Source organism: Dama dama, chromosome 29 (genome assembly GCF_033118175.1).
Source record: "Dama dama isolate Ldn47 chromosome 29, ASM3311817v1, whole genome shotgun sequence".
NCBI lineage: Eukaryota > Metazoa > Chordata > Mammalia > Artiodactyla > Cervidae > Dama > Dama dama.
The window spans coordinates 70,033,063-70,055,210 of NC_083709.1; the positions used below are offsets into that span (position 1 = coordinate 70,033,063).

At 47.9% G+C, this 22,148-nt stretch overlaps 1 protein-coding gene across 1 annotated transcript in view; it reads right to left on the bottom strand.

Moving 5' to 3' along the window:
• Positions 1-22,148, bottom strand: part of ANKS6 (ankyrin repeat and sterile alpha motif domain containing 6) — a 53,404-nt gene that overhangs the window by 16,746 nt on the left and 14,510 nt on the right. Inside the window, exons 6-12 of the mRNA XM_061132864.1 lie at positions 21,075-21,223; positions 19,599-19,797; positions 18,777-18,826; positions 15,703-15,906; positions 14,527-14,680; positions 11,761-11,930; positions 2,813-2,996 (exon numbers count right to left, since the gene is read on the bottom strand). Coding sequence (XP_060988847.1) covers positions 2,813-2,996; positions 11,761-11,930; positions 14,527-14,680; positions 15,703-15,906; positions 18,777-18,826; positions 19,599-19,797; positions 21,075-21,223 — 1,110 coding nt within the window. The remainder of the gene's footprint in view (positions 1-2,812; positions 2,997-11,760; positions 11,931-14,526; positions 14,681-15,702; positions 15,907-18,776; positions 18,827-19,598; positions 19,798-21,074; positions 21,224-22,148) is intronic.

The window sequence follows — 22,148 nt, forward strand, 5'->3', positions numbered from 1 at the left end:
TGATTTCAACCTGCCAATGTCGTGTTCCTGGAAATGGAACTGGGAAAGACGCACAGAAGTAATACATCAGTACACAGTATTCCCACCACAAAGAAAAAAGAGACATAAAGAACCTCAAGAGCACAGATATTAGAATGCAGTAAAAGACTAGAAAATAATATATTTTGATTTAAATGCCACATACCTTAACATGTAGCATAATCAGCTTAAATATAAGTTCATGTAATTTGACTTATCTATTTTTTTAACACATATTTTCGTTGTTGTTGTAACTTGACTTTTAACAGCTGTGTTTAATTGCCAGCTCATATGTTTCCTTGGAGAAGGAAATGGCAACCCACCCCAGTATTCTTGCCTGGAGAATCCCGTGGACAGAGGAGCCTGGTGGGCTGCTGTCCACAGGGTCGCACAGATTCAGAAACGACTGAAGTGACTTAGCATGCATGCATGCATTGGAGAAGGAAATGGCAACCCACTCCAGTATCCTTGCCTGGAGAATCCCAGGGACGGAAGAGCCTGGTGGGCTGCCGACTATGGGGTCGCACAGAGTCGGACATGACGGAAGCGACTTAGCAGCAGCAGCAGCAGCATAAATTTATAGGAAACATAACAATCGGCTATGGCCCAGCTGCACACTATCTGCTCAGTCCCTGCAGCCCGGCCCAAGGGCCACTCTTCAGGGAAGCCCACAGTGATGCTCCACACCTTGCTAGTAACACAGGTTAAATCCCACCTTGGGTTATAATCACTTAATGTTGTTATGCAGAATGTATCTGAATCCCCAGCCCGATGAACAATCAGGACACCAGCACAAGTTATAGCTCCTGGGCTGCCTCAGTCACCTTCATGGAACGAGTGTGAAGCTTACACGACATTGTCACCACCTCACCATTTCCTTCAGCAGGAGTGAACACAGCGACACGGCAGGAGCAGGGCAAAGGCTTGCACGTGACCCTTCACCGAGGCTACAGGTTTTCCACAAAAATATCATCAAAAATGGCTCTCCAGTGATGGACTTCAGCCTCTGGTCTATGATAATCTAATGCCTGCAGGACAAGGGTCTTGCTGCCTCGGGACCCAGAAACCCCAGGAAGCAAAAACAGGCTTTCTAAGCCAGAGAAGGTAACCTTAAAAAAAATCTGCTCTCAAGTCCTCCTCTGTTTTTTATCCCAATGAGGCTTTGCAAACGTTTTTTTTCCAATAATGAATGAAAGAGGAGAAGAGTGGGCACAGACAGGGCAATCAGATATCTACTGTCTCAACTTCTTTGGGGGAAAATGTAGGGCACAAACCCCAAACTGAGCCACTAGGAGTTTAGATTCCTGAGGCCTTCTGAGGCAGGAGAGTTCATGGGCGGGGAACTTCAGATGCCACACAGAAGTTCTCTGGTGGTCTCGTGGTTAGGAATCCATGCTCTCACTGCAGAGGACCCGGATTCAATCCTTGGTTGGGGAATTAAGATCCCACAAGCCACGTGGTGTGGCAAAAAAAGAAGATCATTATATGTATATATATATAAAGAAAACACAGAGAGGAATGGGGTTGCTAGCCAACCTCTGAAGCTCTCATAAATGATCACACTAGATAGCACAAAACAATAAAAGCAGTCCCAAATAAAGAGGATGCCCGTGGTCGTGTACATTTATCAATGCAGCACAGACCATAGCCTGTGCAGTTGATTTCAACTTATCACTTGCCGGGCAGAGCCTGCTCTTCACTCCCTCCCAGCAGCTGCAGTGAGACGCCTGCAAACCACACACAGTGAGAATCTCCTCGCCTGCCTGATGCATACTCTGATTGCACCTGCCTGGTCCCGAGCTCTCATCAAAGCTCCGCTCCCTCCTCTCCCACCCCTGCTCCCAGGAGCCACCAGAGGGCAGTTTTTAAAAGGATGACCTTCTTCTCTCCTTGTCATTTCCGTCTTCACATCTGGGACCTCACTACAGGGCCCCCAACTCCCTCCCTGCCGTCTGATCCATCTCCCTTTCCTCATCGCCCCCACTCACGCAGGTTCCAATGTTCTCCCGGTTACACCTCCTGCTTTTACTTGCCCTCCATCCACTTCCATTTTCCTTGAAGGAGCTACTTCCCTCCTGCTCCCAATCCACACAATCTGACCGTAACCGGCCCTGGCTCCAAAGGTAGACACACTCTGCCCTTGGGGACACAGAGATCGTCAAGGATGGGCAAACAACCCAAGTCATTACAAATACAGCCAAGACAGGACAATGATCTTTACCCGTGGGGTTTTCCCGGAGCTGCTAAGAAAGGAGCACACTTTCTACTGGGGTGTCTAGGTTAGTAGGAAGAAGCATGAAGCTGCAGGGGGTGTCCCTGCCACCGCTTGAAGAGAGCCTACCTGCAAGATGGAGTGAAACATTCCAAGGCACATGGATTTAGACAGGCTTGAAGCACACCCTAGATACTTCCATTATGAGCCCACGGATGATCAGTGTTTTGGTTTTGTTTTTGCTTAAATCAGTTTGAATGGAGATTTCATCCTTTGCAACTGACAGGCAACTGTACGAGGCTCGGGGAAAGGTATACAATGGGCGGCGGAAAAGCGATTTTACAGGCGCACACCCGTGTGCACAAACAAAGCCAACCTCATTCGGGGACTACTGTGTACCTCTGAGGTACCTAAGCTCAGTGAAAACGAAGATGCAAGGTACAATCAGGGAAGGGAAAGATGTTTTCGACTGAAAAAACCAAAAAACACCTGAGCCAGGACAGCTCTGGCAATGCAGGGCGCCTGCCCGGCCACCGTGGTGAAGGGGGCAGGATGGGGTTCCAGGGCCTTTTGGGGGCTCACCCTCGTCAGTGATGGTGCCGCTGCTGGAGCCCCCGCTGCTCCTGGACTGCCGGTGGGACGAGGAGGAGGACACGGAGGACTCGGCCGCATGCCCTTTGGGAGAAGGGGAAGGCGTGAGGGTGGGGGAGGTGCTTTTGGAGGTCGTGGAGGTTCCAGACGGAGGCCTCTTGCTCGTCTCCAGTTTCTGCTGAAAAGAGTAAGACAAATATGCAAGCCATCACCCGGAGGGCAGACATGATTCAAACAGACACCCACAACAGGGAGCACAGGTGATATACGACGCAACGAGATGTCCAACCAGGACTATGAAATCCACTTCATAGAAAACATGCAAAGCAGAAACCACAATATCAAACCAGGTTCAGGAAAATCCCCCCCTGAGAAGAGACGGGGAAGGGGATGGAAAAGGCGGCACAAGAGGAGCCAGGAAAGCCCGGTCCCGGCCCTGTCCAGAGAGCGGCCAGCATCACGTCCTTGGCCGAGTCCCCTGACCTCACTGCCGTGCCACGCTAAGTTGATGCAGTCGTGTCCGACTCTGTGCGACCCGAGGAACTGCAGCCCGCCAGGCTCCTCCGTCCATGGGATTCTCCAGGCAAGAATACTGGAGTGGGTGCCATTCCCTTCTCCAAGGGATCTACCCGACCCAGGGGTCGAACCCAGGTCTCCCACATTGCAGGCAGATTCTCTACCGTCTGAGCCACCAGGGCAAGTCCTTGAACCCACATCTCTCTGGCATCTCCTGCACTGGCAGGCGGGTTCTTTACCACTAGCGGCACCTGGGAAGCCTGGTGACTGCTCACTGACCAGCTCGAAAATGAAAGTGTGGCTTCTTAACACACGTAGGCCCATTCTGCTCTGGACGTTCTCATCTAAACCAGTCACTTTCAACCACTCACCACAGAACACTTACTATTTTTCCTCTGTATGTGTTGCACACGAAAAAAGCCTTTTTATTTTGAAGTACTTTTGTTTATTTTATAGAAGCACAGTTGATCCACAATGTTGTACCAGTTTTGGGTGTACAGAGTTAGTGATTCAGGTGGGGCTTTTCTTGCAGCTTATATTCCATCATAGGTTATTACAAGATATTGGGTATCATCCCCTGTGCTTATACACAGGGATTTACTGCTTCTACAGTAAATGCTTGTTACTTACCTATTTCATATGCAATAGTTTATATCTGTTTATCCCATACTAATTTGTCCCTGCCCACCCCCTCTGGTAACCTCAAGTTTGTTTTCTGTGTTTGTGAGTACTTTTAGACTTACAATTATGGGAACCAAGAAAGTAACACTGGGATGGCACCATCAGCTAAAGTGCTGGTGGTACTCAAGTATCTGTAGTTGTTTCACTGATTCTTCCTTTGGTCCAGGATTCATGCTGCACTGACCCATTTTGTCTTCCTATACTCCTCCAACCTGTGATAACTCCTTGGTCTTGCCTCGTCTGTTATGACCTTGTTACTTTCAAAAAGTCCTGGTCAGGCATTTGTCAGGTATTTGTAGTGAGTTTGTCCTGTTTCCTCATAATTAGATTTCCTTATGCATCTTTAAGTTGACAACCACAGAGGTGATGGGCCTTTCTCAGAGCATCACACCAGGAGCTACAAAGCACCAATACCTTATCCCTGATGATGATTTAGTTAAGGTGGGGGCTGTCAGGTCGCTCCATTATGAAGTTACTATTTTTCCCTTTATAATCAGTAAATATCTGGGGAGAAATTTTGAGCTAAATATTTTTTTTTTCCTGCTTGTCTGTCAACTTTAACATTCTCTGGTGCATCTTCTCTGGAGCAATTACTACTGTGAGGTTCTAATGGTGATTTGTTATTTCCCTTATTCCTTCCACATTTATTACTTGGAAATCTGTCCAGAAGAGTTGTTCCTTCTCCCCCATTTATTTATTCAGATCAGTATGGGCTTGTGGATATATATGCTCTGGGCTATAATCCAACACTGTTGTTATGCCCTGGTCCCTTTTATTGGAGGGTGGTATTCAGATGATAAAATCTGGATGGTAGGCTGTTCACGGCTCCTGGGATCTCACTCCTAGGTCCTCTCAGTGAACAGAGCGAGGAAATACATGAAGTCTACTCACCGACGCACACACATGTAGCCATACTTAGTCCTCTAAAAACCTGTGCATACATGTGTACTTACAAGCATGCATTCATACTGATTCATACTGATAGCTCTGACTCCAATCCAATATCCACAGGGTTAGTTCCACCATTTTCTCTATGACTCAATCTCTGACAGCCAAAAACTGAGCTCATTATTTGTTCAACCTTAGTATATGTGTTAAGTGTATATATACATACATATATACACACACACACATGTAAAGCAGCTTCAGAATTGCTAGCCTGTAACACCTACAAGAAAAAAACAACTCAACCAGAATGCAATGCTTATGTGCAGCTCTTTCTGTCTCTCATCTTACGATCTCCACTGACATGCTTGGCCCACCCCCTACAGAGCAGGTATGTCAGTAACTTGTAACGCAGCTAGACCTGTTGTCAGTCTGCACACATCCTTAGCTCCTGGTTGACTTAAAATCCACATGCAGTAAAAATCACTTCTGTGTACAACTCTTCAGGTATTGATAAATAAGTAGAGTTGTGTATCTGCCAACAGAGAACCATATGGAACAGTTCCATCATCCCCCAAATTCCCTTGTGCTGTCCGTTTCTAGTTAACTCTTTCCCCACTCCAATCCATAGAAATAACTGATCTGTTTTCCATCCCGATAATTTTGCATTTTGAAGAAACTGTCATACACATGGAATCACATGATATGTACACTTTTTATTCTGGCTCAGCATAACACTTCTAAGATTCATTTAAGTTACTGAACGTGTCCGTACTGTATTCTTTTCCATTGCTGAGTAGTATTCCATTGTATGGGCTTCCCAGGTGGTGCTAGTGGTAAAGAACTTGCCTGCCATTGCAGGAGACTTAAAGAGACATGGGTTCAATTCCTGGGTGGGGAAGACTCCATGGAGGCAGGTATGGCAGACCACTCCAGTATTCTTGCCTGGAGAATCCCACGGACAAAGGAGCCTGGTAGGCTCCAGTCTATGGCGTCGCACAGAGCTGGACATGACTGAAGCAACTTAGCGTGCATGCACATATCCCACTGCGTGGGTATTACCACAGTTAGCGTACATATTGACCTGTTACGAGATGTTTCTAGTTTAGGGTATTTATGAAAAACTGCTGTAAACATTCACAAACTGACTTTTGTATAAATATAATTTTTTTAAAAATCTATTTGGGTAAGTATCTAGGAGACAGACGGTCAGGTCACATGCTCAATGTACGTTTAGCTTTATAAGAAACTGTCAAACTTTTTCAAGGTGGCTGTATCATTTCTGCATTCCCATCAGCAATGAATGAGAATTCCAGTAGTCCCACATTCTCACTGCTCTTGTAACTTAATTTTTCTTTTTAATTTTAGGCAGTCTAATAACAGGTGTAGAGTGCTATTTCATTGTGGCTATAAGTAGCATTTCCTAAATAATGATGCTGAACATTTTATCAGATGTTTACATGCCATCTATATATCTTCTCTGATGAACAATCTGTTCAGATATTTTGCCCATTTTTAAATTTGTTGGTTGTTTACGTATTGTTGAGTTTTGAGAGTTCTTTATTCTGGATACAAAACCATTATCAGATACATGATTTGCAAATATTTTGCCTAGGGCGTGGCTTGTCTTTTCATTCTCTTAATGCTGTCTCTTGCAGGGCAAAATTTTTATGAAGTCCAATTTAACATTTTTCCTTTTATGGATCATGCTTTTGGTACTATATCTGAAACTCCATGCCAAATTCAAAGTTACACAGATTTTCCCCTAGGAATTTTATAGTGTTTCATTTTATATTTCAGTCTATGATCTATTTTGAGTTAATCTCTGAATTCACTGTGAGATATATGTGGAGGTTCATTTTCTTGCATATTCAATCGTTCCAGCACTATTCGTTGAAAAGACTACCTGTTCTTTGTTGAACTGGCTTTGGACCATTGTGAAAAAAAATTTAGTTGACTCTTCTTGTTAGGTCTATTTTTAGTCTCTCTATTCTGTTTCAGTGACCTATGTGCCTGTCCTTCCCTAACACCATACTGTTTTACAGTAAGTCTTAAAACTAGGTATTGATAGTATGATTCTTTTTCATAATTCTTTTGCTTATACTTTCTTTGCATCTTAAAATAAATTTCAGAATCACTTTCCAGATCTCTACAAAAAGAGCTAGCTGGGATTTTAATTTGGATTATATTGAATCTATAGATCAAACTGCAAAACAACTGATACCTTAACAATATTGAGCCTTCTATCTCTCCATTTATTTAAGCTTATTTATCAATGTCTTGTGGTTTTAAACCTATAGATTCTGCAGATACTTTATTAGATTTATACCTAAGGATTTCATTCTCATAATACATTTTCATATAATTTCATTTTTATATAATACATTTCTAATGTACTGTAAATGATACTTTCAGTTTCAAATTTTAAAAGTCTGATTATTCTAATTCTAATTGTTCATTGCTACTGTATAAAAATACAATTGACTTTTGTATATTGACTTCATATCCTGAGACCCTGCTGAACTCACCTTTTAGTCCTAGGAGGGTTTGTGTAACTTTTTTGCACTTTCTGAGTAAACAAACATATCATCTAAAACTAAAGATAGTTTTATTTCTTCCTTTCCTATCTGTGTACTTTAACCTGTTCCCTACCTTATCACACTAGCTATAGGACAGGTTTTGGTACAAAGTTGAGAGAGGCAACATCCTTGTTCCTGATCTTTGGTGAAAAGCACTCAGTCTATTATCATCAAGGACAGTTCTAAGCACAGGTATTTTATATGAGGTCCAGGAAGTTCTTTTCAATTCTTGGTTTGCCAGAAGTTCTGATCATGAACGGAGTTTGAGTTTTGCCAGGTGCTTTTTCTGCATTTTATTCTTCAGTCTGTTAACCTGGTGAATTACGCTAATGAAGGGCTCTTTTTCAGTATTTATCCTATTCCGTGTTCCCTGAGCTTCCTGGACCTGTGGTCTGGCATCCGTAATTAACTGGGGGAGAAATTCTTGGCCATTAAAAATATATATATTCCTTACGCCCCACCATTCTCTCTCTCTCTTCAGGGGTTCCAATTACCTGTGTGAGAGCATTTGTTACCATCTCACAACTTTGGGGTGCTCGGCTTTTGTTTTTGCTTTGACTTCATGTTTCAGTTTGGGTAATTTCTATTGCCCTATCTTCAGGTTCATTGATTCCTTCCTTGGCTGTGTCAAGGAAAGAATCTTTCTACTGAGGAGCCCATCAGAGGCATTCCTCATCTCTGTGTTTTTTATTTCTAGCATTTCCATTTGGTTCTTATAGTTTCCATTTCTCTGCTAAAATTGCTAATCATAGGAGTCTGCATGCTGTTCAGATTGTCCACTAGAGCCTTCAGCATATTAACTGTAGTTCTTTTAAACTTTCTGTTACATAATTCCAACACCTGTTTCACATCTACATCAGATTCTGATGACTGCCTTGTTTGTTGGAAGTCTGGTGTTTCTTGCCTTTTTACATGTCTTATAGTTTATGTTAAAAATTGAACATCTCATATAGGATAGTAGAGACCAAGATAAATAGTTTTCATGCCTAGAAATGGGTACACCTTTCCTTCTGCTAAGCCTTTAATGTTCCTTCTTGCTAACTACATCCCAGAGTGGAAACAGAAGTCCCTTTCTTAGACTTTAAAAAACTTTGTCAATAAGCTGTCTATATTATTAATGGATTCTTCCTTCTGCTTTTCTGTAAAGACAGCCATTCCATAATAAAGCTTCTGATTAAGCAGGAGACAACTGGGATATCCCTACAAAACAGATTCTATTTCAGTCAAGGGCAAAGAAACACAATACTCTAGGCCTATAGGCAACATTATTGGGGAGGAGGCAGGTAAATATAAGATTTGGGATGCTCTGAAATATTTGAACTATTCCTTTCATCTCCAGTGTGGCAGACTGATCATGTCATGGCATCATCTCCACCCTTCCTGTACCCATACTCTTTGCTACATAACTGTGGTCTCCTGCAGTGGGTGTGATGACTTGCTTAAACTTCATTGGTTTTCAACTAATGCCTTTGACTGTTGCCATGAGAACATGTCCAAACTTGTTGTGGACAGACATGGTCCCATTGTTCTGATCACCCTAGCCAACAGTCAAACATGTAAGAGATCCCCTCAGTCCAGAAGCACTGCCTAGCTAAGTCCAGACTAGGCTGCCCAGCCACAGATGTGCAAGCGTAAGAAATGCATTGTTTTCAACCATTGTCCTTTTGGGTGGGAACAGAAAGCTGATATTCCCAGGGGGCCTTTGGGCTTTCTGAAATCTGGGAAGTGAAGCACACTCCGGCCCCACCCCATCTCCATTCTGTATCTGCTAAGGCACACTTCACATCAGAAGTCATGCCTTACAAATATTCTACCCCTGCAGAGTGCTTGGTTTAAGCAAAGTGCAAAACCCAGAATCATCAGGCTCATATTTTGAATACTAATTTCTAATTCTTCCTAAGGGAGTCTTTGAAAAGCACTTCATGTCTCCATTTTGCTGCTAAAGCCTTTGACAGAAAGCCCACTCCTGTGTCCTTTGATTTAGGGCAGTGATTTCTAAGAACTTGGGCTGGGCTGGCTGCAACACTCCCGGAAGAGAAAAACAGATTCCTCAGACCCTACCCTGAGAATCTCATTTAGTTAAGCTGTGTGGAACCCAGAATCTGAGTTTTTAAGAAGCTCCCCAAGTTTACAGCATATTCTTATGCTAGGAATATCAGGTGATCATTGAACTGGATTGTTTCTCCAGTTTTCTGTTTCCTGAATGCATCTTCTGACACAATTTTCTTTCATCAGAACATAGCCTGTACATACCTTAAATATGACAGGTGCATCCAGGTGATGCAATGGTTAATATAATTTATAACTTAGATGCCTCCCTACTCCCAACACCAATGAAAGGAAGCTAACAATATATAACACATCTAATAAGACCATCAAAATAGAAACACAAAATTTTAGACAACAGAGAAGAGGAAAACTGTATCAAAATTCTAGAGTAGCAGATTTACTGTAATGAGAAGCCAAGTTTCCTAGCAGCAAAGGCAAAAAGAGAAATATGCTAATTATAGAATTTTTACTATTGGATGAAATAAAATATATTGAATTATCAGTAGACATTTTGTACCTAGAGTTGAATTCTAAAAGGAACTTAATTTCATAAATCCTAGTACACAAGTGATTTTGAACATAATAGAAAATATGCTTACATATACAGAGACTTTTTTTTCTGGAGTTACACTGTAAAGAAACTAATTATATAGGACCAATTGCATAAGAGACTTTGAATAATGAAGAAAACTGTGTAACTAACAGTGGTTGGACAGAAAACAAAGACTATTTCTCGTACATCCATTACGATATTAATCTCTGAAAGCACTTCTGGGCAAAGGTCCAGGGCTGAGGCCTTCAGATGATCTAACTTTTCCCAGGGAGAAAGCTTAAGACATCTAGAAAATGAAATGAAAAGTGGGGCTGTGCCTGGACTTGGGGTCCTCTCAGAAGAGGGAATGGGCTAGGACACCCCTATGGAGAATCCAGGGAACCACCTGTTAAAGGAGCCAGTTCATGTTCATGCCTAGGACCCACACTCTGGGGCTTACCCCATCAATCAACCCAGGCGGGGGGACTAAGGGGGTGGGGGGCAGATTCTGCAGACACTGGCAGACCTCCACTCCCTGAGGGGTGTGGGGTGTCTCCCCCACTGCAGACCCCACAGGTGCTAACAATGCGGTAACTGCTCTGTGCCTGCATACTAAGCTGCTTCAGCCGTGTCCGAGTCTCTGCGACCCCCTGGACTGTAGCCCGCCAGGCTCCTCTGTCCATGGGATTCTCCAGGCAAGAACACTGGAGTGGGTTGTCATGCCCTTCTCCAGGGGATCCTCCCAACCCAGGGATCGAACCTATGTCTCTTATGTCTTCTGCATCGGCAGGCAGGTTCTTTACCCCTAGGGCCACCTAAGAAGCCCGGTAACTGCTCTGGGGCTCATTAATGGAGGCAGACGAGGCCTCCGCTCTGTCCTGCTCAGCATCCTTCCTATAGCTCCTTTCCTATGCCACACACTCACCTCTGGAGCCCTGCACGTGCCATCACCTCACCCTGGGACAGTCTCATTCCATCCCACCCTTGCCCCTTTCACCTCGCCCTTCAGATCTCCATTGAGATGTCACTGATGCCCTCAAGAATCAGCAAGGACGCATGCCCCACAGCATCCCCCCTTCTCCAGGAGACACAATGCTGTCTGTAGTGACACCAAGAGAACGGCCCCCAAGCCCTTCACTCACTGCTGGACCCTCGCTGCTGGAAGTGAGCACAGAGCAGATACCCCAAAGACGTGGACGGTGGGAGGACAGGGTCGGAGGGCGAGTGCTACCGCTACGACTGCCAACAGTGACACCCGACACTTACACAGGTGTACCGGGTACCGGCCCCACTCTAAATGCTAAAATGTGAGGCTGAGATCAGAACCCAGGCAGTTGCTCCTGAAACCACTAGGAACCCTTCTGCTCTAAATCAACGAACAAAAACATGTGTTGTGTGAGACTGGATGACCAGCGCAGGACGGCAGAATCTGGCGCTCACCCCAGCAGCACCCCGCGCCTCTGCACCCGTCCCACCTGGAGGTGTCTTGGAGATCAGGTGGGAGGTGAACACACGTGCACACAACACCAGGCCATGGGGTGTGACCTCAGAAACCACCCTTCTCGGAAAGCCCAGGGGCAGCCCATGCAAGGTTTAGTCGTCCCATGATGCGGCACTGCCCACGCTCCCCAGGGGGTCAGCAGTGCTAGGACAGGACCGATGAGCATCAGAGGAGGAGGCGGAAACAGAACAAGCACCTTGCCACCAGGAACACTGCCGCCTGCTGGGGAGACCGGGGGTTCAGACGGGCTGGAGCTGGGCGCTGGCCCAACAGGACTTGACCGGTGGCTGGGCTTCTGCTCAGATAATCCGGCTGCTTTTTTCCTCTGGGCAGCGATCTGGGAGAGGACACTGTCTATGCTGCCACCTGAGGAGAGAGGAATAGGAATGACTGCCAAGGTCCGGAGCACTGCAGCGTGGGCAGGGGACGTCAGGCGCTGACCCAGCTGAGCTGAAACCACACTGCCCAGACCAGCCCCTGGCTCTGGGTCAGGGCTGGCCACAGGACTGCGATGACAACTGGCAGGCAGACAGGCCCCCAAGGCCCCAGTGTGTCCCCGCTTTCCACCGTGCCACGGCCAACTCAGCCGGCCTTCAGCAGGCCAGACACCAGGCCGGCCCCGGGTGACCAGAGAAGCCCCTCCCAGCGCCGTCTGACAGCTGCATGCGCTGCCCCGCCAGGGCTCCTCCGGCACTGTCCACCCCGTCCCCATCTCCCCACTCTGAGCCTTCACACCCCAGCCACTCCCACAGGTGGGTCAATAGCTTTCTGACTCCGTAACACTCAGGGGCTCGGCTTCCTTGATCAAATCCTGATGGCCATGGTCCCTCTCCCTGTTTCTCCAAACAGCGACCCTGACTTGTGATGAAGGGAAAGGGGAAGATGATAATATCCAGGGCTAGGGAGGGCATCAGAGGGGGAACGCCGATAACTCTGACTTACAGGGCACTGGCCGGGTGTCAGCACTGCTGTAAATATTTTACGTGTAAACAGGGCCGTTCCGGAGGGCAAAATGGAAAGCTTCAAAAACAGACAAACCCATTGACCCCGCCACCCTGACTCAGAGGCACTTACATTAAGCAAATCACTAAGCAAGTGTGTAAGCCCAGCACTCTGAAGCCATTACTTAGAGTGGGATATACAGGAGCAAAAATCTGCAACAGCCTCAGTGTTCAACAAGAGGGAACTGGTTAATTAAAATTGTGACACCTCACAGGAGTGGAAGGCTGCTTGGTTATTTAAAAGATGCTATCCACAGGGAACCCTGTTCAATGTTATGTGGCAGCCTGGATGGGAAGGGAGTCTGGGTGGGAGTGGATACATGCATACGTACGGCTGAGTCCCTTCCAGGCTGTCCACCTGAACGTATCTCACAACATTGTTAACTGGCTATGTGCTAAGTCACTTCAGTCATGTCCAACCCTTTGCAACCCTATGGACTGTAGCCCACCAGGCTCTTCTGTCCACGGGATTCTCCAGGCAAGATTACTGGAGTGGGTTGTCACGCCCTCCTTCAGTGCTACTTCAATATAAAATAAAAAGTTTAAAAAGTGAAAGATGCTGTAGATACACGTGCATTGGCATAAAAAGGTGGTTACGACGTGGGAACAGGCACAAAGAGGGAAAAGGTTGCAAAGCAGGGAACACTCAGAAGTCAGCCTGCCTGCACGCGGATCTGGCTCCGCCGTTTCACCACTGTGGGACTCTGGGGGAGTTCATTGAACTCCCCTGAGCCCGAAACGGGGGAGGATACCTCACTGGTTGTTGGAGGACTGAAGGAGATAACCCACTTAAAGGGCACTGTGCCTGGCACACACTAAGTGCTCAAAAAATTATTCTTCTTTCATAAATAAGCGAAATGCACCTTGCAAGATATATATCAAAATGTTAACAATGATTCCTAGTGGGTGAGACTATAGTTTTTTTTGCCTTTTGCTTTAGCTGGTTTTCAAGCTTTCCCACAAGAAGCATGCATTACCTTCCTACGTAATGGCATAAAGCATGTGCCTTCCTGCAAAGCTCGCTTTCGTTAATCCTGGATGCCCCAGGAGAAGACTAGGAAGTTTCCTGTAACCAGCCTCATCACCTTTTCCCATACTCTGTTCTGTTTGTTTTTTTACAGTATTTACTATTCTCGGATTTTAAAAAAAAATAAGTTGCCAGGCACGAATACCGGAGCAGGATGCCATTTCCTTTTTCAGGGGATCCTCCCAGACCAGGGATTGAACCCACGTCTCTTGCATCGTCTGCATTGGCAGGTGGGTTCTCTACCACTAGCGTCACCTGCAAAGTCCCCACTTAAAAATCTATTCTTAGTTGTTGTTTTTTTTTTAATTATCGGTTTACACCAGAATACAACTTCCTACAAAACTGACTTTGAACTTTTTATTGCTACGTGCTCTATCGCCTAGACTTTGGCTTATATCTAATAAGTGGCCAGTAATATTTTCTCAAAGAATATGGTAAATAAATGTAATGACTGAAAACAAGTAAACTTAAAGAGAAGGAAAGTATGCCACAAGCCCAAAATAACGGGAGGGCAAACGGCTTTGAGTTTTAATTGTCACCTCCTAGCTGTGTACTCCTGGGCAAATCCATCAACCCCTCTGAGCTTCAGTTCCTTCATTTGTTCACTGAAGAATCAGGATGAGAGGATACCTAAGGTTTAACCTTCAAGGATTTTAAACACCACAAAAACACTATTCATTTCTATTAGTTTCCTGCAAAACTTTCTAACAAAATAGACCATTACAGACTATCTCTTCCCTTACCACTCCCCACTCCCTCGCCCTAAGAAACTGCATCAAACAAACGCAGAATTGTGAATTCACTGAAAAATCCTTCGGGCACATCCGTGAGAAAGACAGCGTGCATGCGGTGGTCTCAAGGACGGTCTGCAGCTCACACTCTCGACCCCCAGTGCTCTTCCTGCCTTGCTGGAGGGGGCGGCCTGGGTGCACACCTGAGCGGTTATGTAGCTCCCCGCCGTGCCTGCTCACGCCGCCTCCCCCGCTGGAGCCGCCAGAGGAATGAGGTGAGTGGTTGAAGTTTCCAGAATTGGCGGGGGAGGCTGGGCTTCTGGAGAGAGATGGAAATTTAACCGGCCTGACGAGAGTCTGCAAGAATAAGGCGGATATGGCAGTTAGGGTGTGCTGTTCATTGCTTCCGACACACAGGTCACGACGGGGAGGGCCCTGGAGTTCAGCTGGCCCATCCCTGCTGATCCTGGCTCCGCCTGCTAGGAGGCCCCCAAGGGATGGGAGTTCACCTGCTACCTGCTGACAACCGGCCACTAGGTCAGGCTCAGTCCCTGTGACAACACTTCCCACAGCTCACCCGCCGCCTCCTGTGTGTGGACTAACACGAACCCACTCCATCCGTTTTAAACACTCCTAGGCACCAGGGCTTTGGTCTCCAGCTAGTGATTTGGCGCTAACAACAGTCCAGGAAGGCAGCAGCAAGCACCAGGGGGTCAGACAGAGACGGGGGCTCTGAGTGTCTCCAAGCAGCAGGGTCAGGGCCTAAGTCGCTGAATCTCCATTGTCTGCAGCCTACTCGTGAGGGTCTCAGCCCCCACATTGAGAGGGACTGCCTCAGCATGTCACAGAAACACACTGAGGGCCACCAGATCAGAAACCACCGGGGCCAGAAGGGCAGAAGTCACACTCTGGCTGCAGGAAAACTCTAGGAGCACACACAGTGGTCTCCAGTGTTTGAGTCTGGTCCTGAACCTGTGCAATAATGTCGTGTGGAGCCTGATTAGAGCCAAGAACCTGATGTTTGGCCCCAGCATCCTCAACCCCACTCGGCTCGGGGACCCTCAGCAACTACCTCCATTCTCTGGGCTGTTGCTTCATCTATTAAAGGGAAGGGGGGATTAGATCAGGTCTTCAACCTGTGTTCCTCAGACCTCCAGGATTCCAGTGAGAGGGGCTTCCACTTTCATTCACGCTAATCTACTTACATATTAAATTCCTTTGTAGGGTGTCATTAGACAAAGGAGTATCACTCACTTAAAAGAAAATAAAAAGCTACAGCCCCCCTATATCAGAAGGGATCCAAGGTCCCTCTTCCTGCAATCCATTACGACATCAGAGTGGAAGATGAAACGTCAAAGTGTGTGAACTGGACAACTTACACTGTCCGTGCTCCCCCCAGCCGTGGGGGGGCCTCTGCCGGCTCTCGGAGGCAGCACAGTCTTCATGGGGTCTGCCTTCCCGTTGTGACATGTCCGGGACCGATCCGAGCTCCACAGCTCAAAGCTGGAAGGGGGCAAGAAAGGGGGGATGACTGCCTTCAGCTTGTCGCTCGGGAGTCTGGTGAAGGGGGCTCCATTTCGAAGCTGAAAAAGACAGGCTGTGGGTTAGGCCAGCCCCAGGAGGGCTCCTGGCTCTGGGAGGAAGACTCCAGGTCTCTCCTGCTTCTCAGAGAATGGCAGCGCCCCCGAGCCCCACCCCCCACCACAGCTAAGCCAGAAACCCACGTGATGTCCTCAGCTCTCCTCCCAGCAACCGAGGGATACCCACGTCTGCTCCGCTCCACGCCCCCAGGTTCTCCTGGGTCTGTGCACAGCAGCGAGACTGGCACGGGGGAGGGACTGCGGAGAGCCACGGGGGGAGCCGAGAAGCGCTGGGTGTGCTGGGCCGGGAAAGGGCCTGCAGACCAAAGGAAGGGAATGCAGGAAGGACTGGAGACAAGAGGAGCAAGACCAGCATGCAGAACTGCAAGGAGGCGGGCGTGGCCAGGGCCGGGGCTCCAGGAGGACGGGATGAGGGCTCCGGCAGGCCCAGGCTGGCTCTGCAAGCCCAGCAGACGCTCCCATCCCCCACCCACCACCTCCTTCCTGCTCGAGCCACACCTCCCACTGCTGACATTTTTAACTGCAATTTTAAGTTTTGAAAATGCAATTTGGGGTCAGTATAAAATCCACACCATGATGACTGGTGGATCGTCAAGGAAAAGCTTTCACACGGTCCACAGTAACTTTAATTAAGAAAAGACAGTGAACTTGGCGCCAGATGGTGCTTTGCAGGGAAGGGCATCCCACAGCTAAACCTGCCTCGGGAGCCGGGCAGGCGGGCATCTCCGCGAGGATGGCTGCAAACTCCTCCTCAGCAGAGCGCCCTGGCCATCCTCCATCTGCCACGGGGCAGGTGGGCACACCGCCGCCCCCTACAGGGCGTAGGGAGGCGGGACAGGAGAGAACAAGATGGGAAGTGGCGCCTCCCAGGTTCCCACCCAGGCACTGTCCTGCTTTTCTGAGAGTCTGTGAACAAGGGTCGACCCCCCTGGACCTCAACAACCTCATCTGCATAAGGATAATTCATCAGAGCTGTGAAAACAAAAACCAGGAACCCCAAAGTCCGGCAGGTCAGTCTTGGATAAAGAGATGATGGAATGTTACATCACTTAGTCATTGGACACGATGGGGCCAAAGGGTGTTTCTGACACAGAAAAGATGGTCATGACATCTTTTACGGCAGGTTCAGCACAATGGGGGAAGATCCCAGTGCATCACCGACTCAGTGGACATGAACCTGGGCAAACTCCTAGACAGTGGAGAACAGGGAGGGCTGGCATGTCGCAGTCCATGGGGTCACAGAGTCGGACATGACTTAGTGACTCAACAACAGTGCCTGGCCTGGCATGGTTTTTTGGGATAAAAGTGAGTGAATATATGCAAACTGCAGCAAACACTTAATAAGCATTGGGCTGGTACATATTTAGTGCTTCTAAGTATTTATTATATATATAGCATGATATCATATTCATAGATACAAAAAATGATTAGGAAAAATACTCAAAAGATATATGCCACAAAATGTCAATCATGATTATATCTGGATGTGTGACCAAGGGCAATTTTTTCTTTATACTTTACTGCATCTTCCAAAAATTCAGTAAGAGCATTTCTGTCTACATACTGAAAGCAATTATTGCTATTTATTAACATTATCAAACGTTGTAAGTCCCACGGTCAGTGTGCAGACACCAGTTTATACCTATCTCACAGCAGGGCAGAGCAGACAGACCCCAGCAGGGCCCCAAACGTCCTGGGGCAGCTTAGTTCTGTGGGGGCACCTCTGCTCCCGTCTTCTCTCCAACACTGCCCTCTCCTGGCCAGCCTGCAGATTAGGGCCTCAGAGTTAAAGGGACTTAGCCCAACTCCAACCAGGAGACTCATTTCAGAGAAATGAAGCCCAGAGAAGTGATGTGACACATCCAAGGTCACACAGCAGATAAATAAGAGTTCACTCTGGGTCAGAGGTTATGTTAAGATCTTCCTGGGGATGATACTTAAAAACTACAACCATGAGGGATAGCATCTCCTACGTAAGAGAAGGCTAGCTATCGCCTAATATCCATCCTCCGTATATCCCTTGCAGACACGCCTGATAGATGAGCACATGACCAACTTGGAACAAAGACTTCTATGCAGTGTGAATGGGCCATGTGACTAAATTCTGGCCCATTTAATGTAAGCAAAAAGTGATGCGTGAATTTCCAGGAAACTTCTTTACAGACACCTGGCCTGTGCCCATGGCCACCTCTTCTCCAGTCATCTTTGGGGTCAGCTGGAATGAAGCAGTAATGGATGGAGCTCTGGCAGCCACCTTAGACCAAGAAGGAACCTTGGTAGTAGAGGCCATGCCAGGGAGACCAACAAGTAAAAGGAACCTAGGTCCCTAATTCTACAGATCAATGAACCAGTCTTGAACTTCACTTACTTGAGAGAAACATGATCCTGTCAAATTTATGCCAATCATTTGGGGATTTTGTTACTCATAGCCGAACCTAAAATTAATACATCTCTAATTTATAGATGAGGACACTGAGGCCTCTCTCAAGCTGGAAACATACTCTCTTCTTTGACTCCTCTCTCCTTGGCTCTCCACAACCAAAACGGTAAGTCCAAGGTCACCATCAGTTCCTACCCTGACACGGCCCCTGTACTCAGCACTACGTCCCTGATGACGCGATCAGGGCTTAGCCCTGGCTGCTAAGCACCAGCACAGCCTTACCCAGAATTTAGGGCTGGCATCTATTCTGATTCCTTGGTGCCAGAGATATACCCATTGCTACACATTTTGACATCGACCCCATCTGTAACCACCACAAAGAAAGACAAATGTGCCCACATCCCTCCTCATAAATCAATCCACTAACGATTGGAAGAGACCTGAAATGCTTTTAGAAAAGCCCCAGACTCACCATGGTTGTCAATAACACATCTTCCTTTTCTCCTCTTGTGCTCCCAGTACCTGAGAAACAAATGGAAGTTTCCTGAAATGACCCACTCCCCCAACCATAATGAATCCACAACATGAGGACAAGTGACCAGGTCAGCCTTCATCCTGGAAAATCGACTCTCTTGAGTGATTAAATATTTAATAATAATTGCTATTCAATATTTGAAGAGAAGGGAAGCATTTAAAAGGTATCTTAGAGTGTGTTTTTCCATAAACCATTGTCATGCTGGGTCAGACAGTGGTATGTTGAGCTCAATAGTCTGTCTCAAATAGTGGTACCCAAGGAACTAGTCTGGGTATGGACAGTCAGACTGTTAGAACGGATCTGGCCTAATCAGTTTTCCAGTGTGGGAATCTTCTTCAGTGCCCTGGCAAACTCATCCAAGCTGTTGAATACTTGCAGTGGTGGGGAGCTCACCACCCCCACTCCAACCCCAGAAACTCACTCTACTTCAAAACACTGCTGGTGGGTGCAGACCAATCACATGTGGCAAGTGGGAAAATCGCCTGTCGTAGGCAAGGGAGAGACAGGGACTGGCCACAGGTTTCCCAGCAGGGCACGCGGGGCAGGAAGCTGGGGCCTGCTGCCAGCCTCCCTTTCTACCCTCAGCAGCCGGTCCCTCAGATGGACTTCTGTCCCTTAAGTCCTCACCAAACTCGCCACTCTGCACCAGCGTCACATCCCATCAGCCCCAGAGGGAGGACGAAGGGCAGAGGAAGAGGGCAGAGAGGTTCAGGCTTTGACCACTCTGGAAATTCTACCGCACGTGCAACTTTTTCTTACCATTGTCTTTGGTCATGGGGGCCACATCGGGGAGCCCAGAGCGGCTGGTCTTGTCCAGGGGTGCCGCCCTCATTGTGGAGTCCAGCGCTGGCTCTGGCTCATCACGGAAAGGCAACGGCTGGTTGCCGGACAGCCCACGCGGCAGTGTCTGCATCAGTTTCAGCTTCCGGAACCGATTGGACATGCGGTTCCACCAGGACTGCCAAGTGAATGCAGAGCAGCGGTCAAACCCCAGTACGGAGCCCAGGGAGAGCAACCACACTCCGCACGAGCCCCCTCCCCTCTCCTGGGCCCACTGCGGGCGTTACCATCGACCATAGGACCCTTAGTTCTCTCTAAAGCCTTCCTGACCCAGCCCGCAGGGGGCCTTCCCAATAGCCTGGAGGCAACAGGGAACCCAATGTGCTAAGGCTCTGCAGCAATCTCCTCATTGCACAGTCTGAGACAGAGACCCAGCGATGTCAACTTGCTGGACGTCTTCGAGTCAAACAGGGACGGACAGATGGACACAGAGGCAACGCCAAACACCTTAACATCTCAGACTGCGTTACCCCCTTCCTCCTATTCCAGTAACAACGTGAGAGCTATCAGGCTGTCCGCTCCAAGGCCTGGGCCATCTGCTCCTGCAGCTGACGCCTCTTCACCTAGAGAGAGGACAGGTGCCACTCCCAGGGCATCTACACAAGCCCACGAGAGCTCAGAGGCGACCGGCACGGCGCCAAAGGGAGGCTGCAAGGCCCGGCCTAGAGACGGCAGTGAGGCGAGGATGACGAGATCTATGCGAGCAGCGCTGGGAGGAAGGATCCAGGGCCTCGGGTGAGCAACAGACATGAGCAGAATGCCAAGTCTGCAGATCTGAGAAAGTGCTGGAACCCCAGCCAGGAAAAGGGAAAAAATAATTCTGATTTTCAACAAGCAGAGCAGGGCTGGGAGGATAAGACATTCAAAGAGATACATTCAACTTGCAGTTTAGAAATCAGCAGCTGGAGCTCGGTTCTGGTGCTTCCAGCGGCAGCTGATGGGGGCCTGGGGACCGCAGTGAGGCCCTAGAATGTGCAGTCAGCAAATACTGTCCACACGAAGCACAGGCCAGACAGATGGCCAGGGAGGAGAGGTTCGAGGCTAGCCAGCTCAGCAGTACATCATGCAAAAAATGTTAACCATTCTCTACATTTAGAAATTGCGTCTCTGCATCAACATCTGGGTTTTTAGTTTCTCCTGAAAACGATGGGAAGAGGTAGCAACGTGGACCTACACACTTGCAAGCAGCCGCGAACTGGCTACCATCACCTCCGTTTCCCCTGGTCACCTCCATTCCCCACTGCTTGCCTCCAGTTTACCTCCTGCCCCTGCTGTTAACCCCGCTTGTTACCCTGTCCTAAAGCAGCTCTGGGTAATGAGGAAGTGGCCAGCACCTTCCTGCTTCACTATTCGGGCACGGCTCTCTGGCACCTTGTAAGACAGCAGAGGGCAAACCTTGAGTCCGCCTTTGTCATCAGGCAGCACCGGGACACTCCAGGGCTGTCGGACCTTCGAGTGGGGCAGAGGCGGCGGGTGGCTGGGCCGGCCTTTGTCTTTATTCACCTGCATGCAGACAGATGCCAGCAGTCGAACAAGTTCCGTGTCTATGGACACAAAAGGCAGCCTTTTACCTGCAAATATGACTGTTGGGCCATGGGGGGGGGGTCTCAAGACGACCCCCAGCAGCCTGAGAACTCAGTCCTGCAGGGCCAGAGCCCGTGTTACTCCAGGATCAAGCTGCCCCTGCCCCTCCACCGGCTCTTCAGGAGGGGTGAACGTGACAGCAGGGTCTAATCCACTTAAACAGAAATAAAAACCAGATGCCCTGTCCTACCAGGAGGGCAGCGGATGGAGCGTTTAAAAAGTAGAGGCTCTACAGCCAGATGACTGAAGTTGGAATTCTCACTCTGTTCTTCCCAGGCTGTGTAACTGCAGGTCAATTAAGGGGTGACCGTACCCACCACATAAAGGTGTCTGAAGGATCTGAGGGAGTTCCTAACTTATGGTAAGTGCTTAAGAAGATTAAGTGGTATTAGTTATTATTAACTCAACTAGGCTATTAAAAAAGCAACAAGCAAGATTGAGAAGAAAATACTACAAACTATGAATATGCTTTTCTCTTGGCTGTTGCTTTTTTTTTTTTCCCCTCCAGCATGTGTCTCTTTGAAAATTTCGGGCAAAAAATTAAATAAATAAATAAGAAAATTTCAGGCAAAAATTTCATTTGAAAACCCATTAGGAAAAAAATCCACTGAGGTAGGTTGTTTTATTGGGAAAGGCAGTGAGGGAGAATGCAGGGAAGGAAGAGACACAGTGGAAGAGATGAGGCTGGCGGAGAAAAGCCTGTGTGCGATGCAGCCCAGGGTCCCCGGCAGACTGCAGCCAAGGACTGAGACCACTGGACCTGGGCGGAGGGCCCCACCTCTCCAGCCAGGGTCAGTCACTGCTGGGCACATCCTCTCTGCGAGGGTAAGATGGAACCAGCATGGATCTGTGACAAGGGGGTCTCACGGGAGTGGGGGTGAGGGG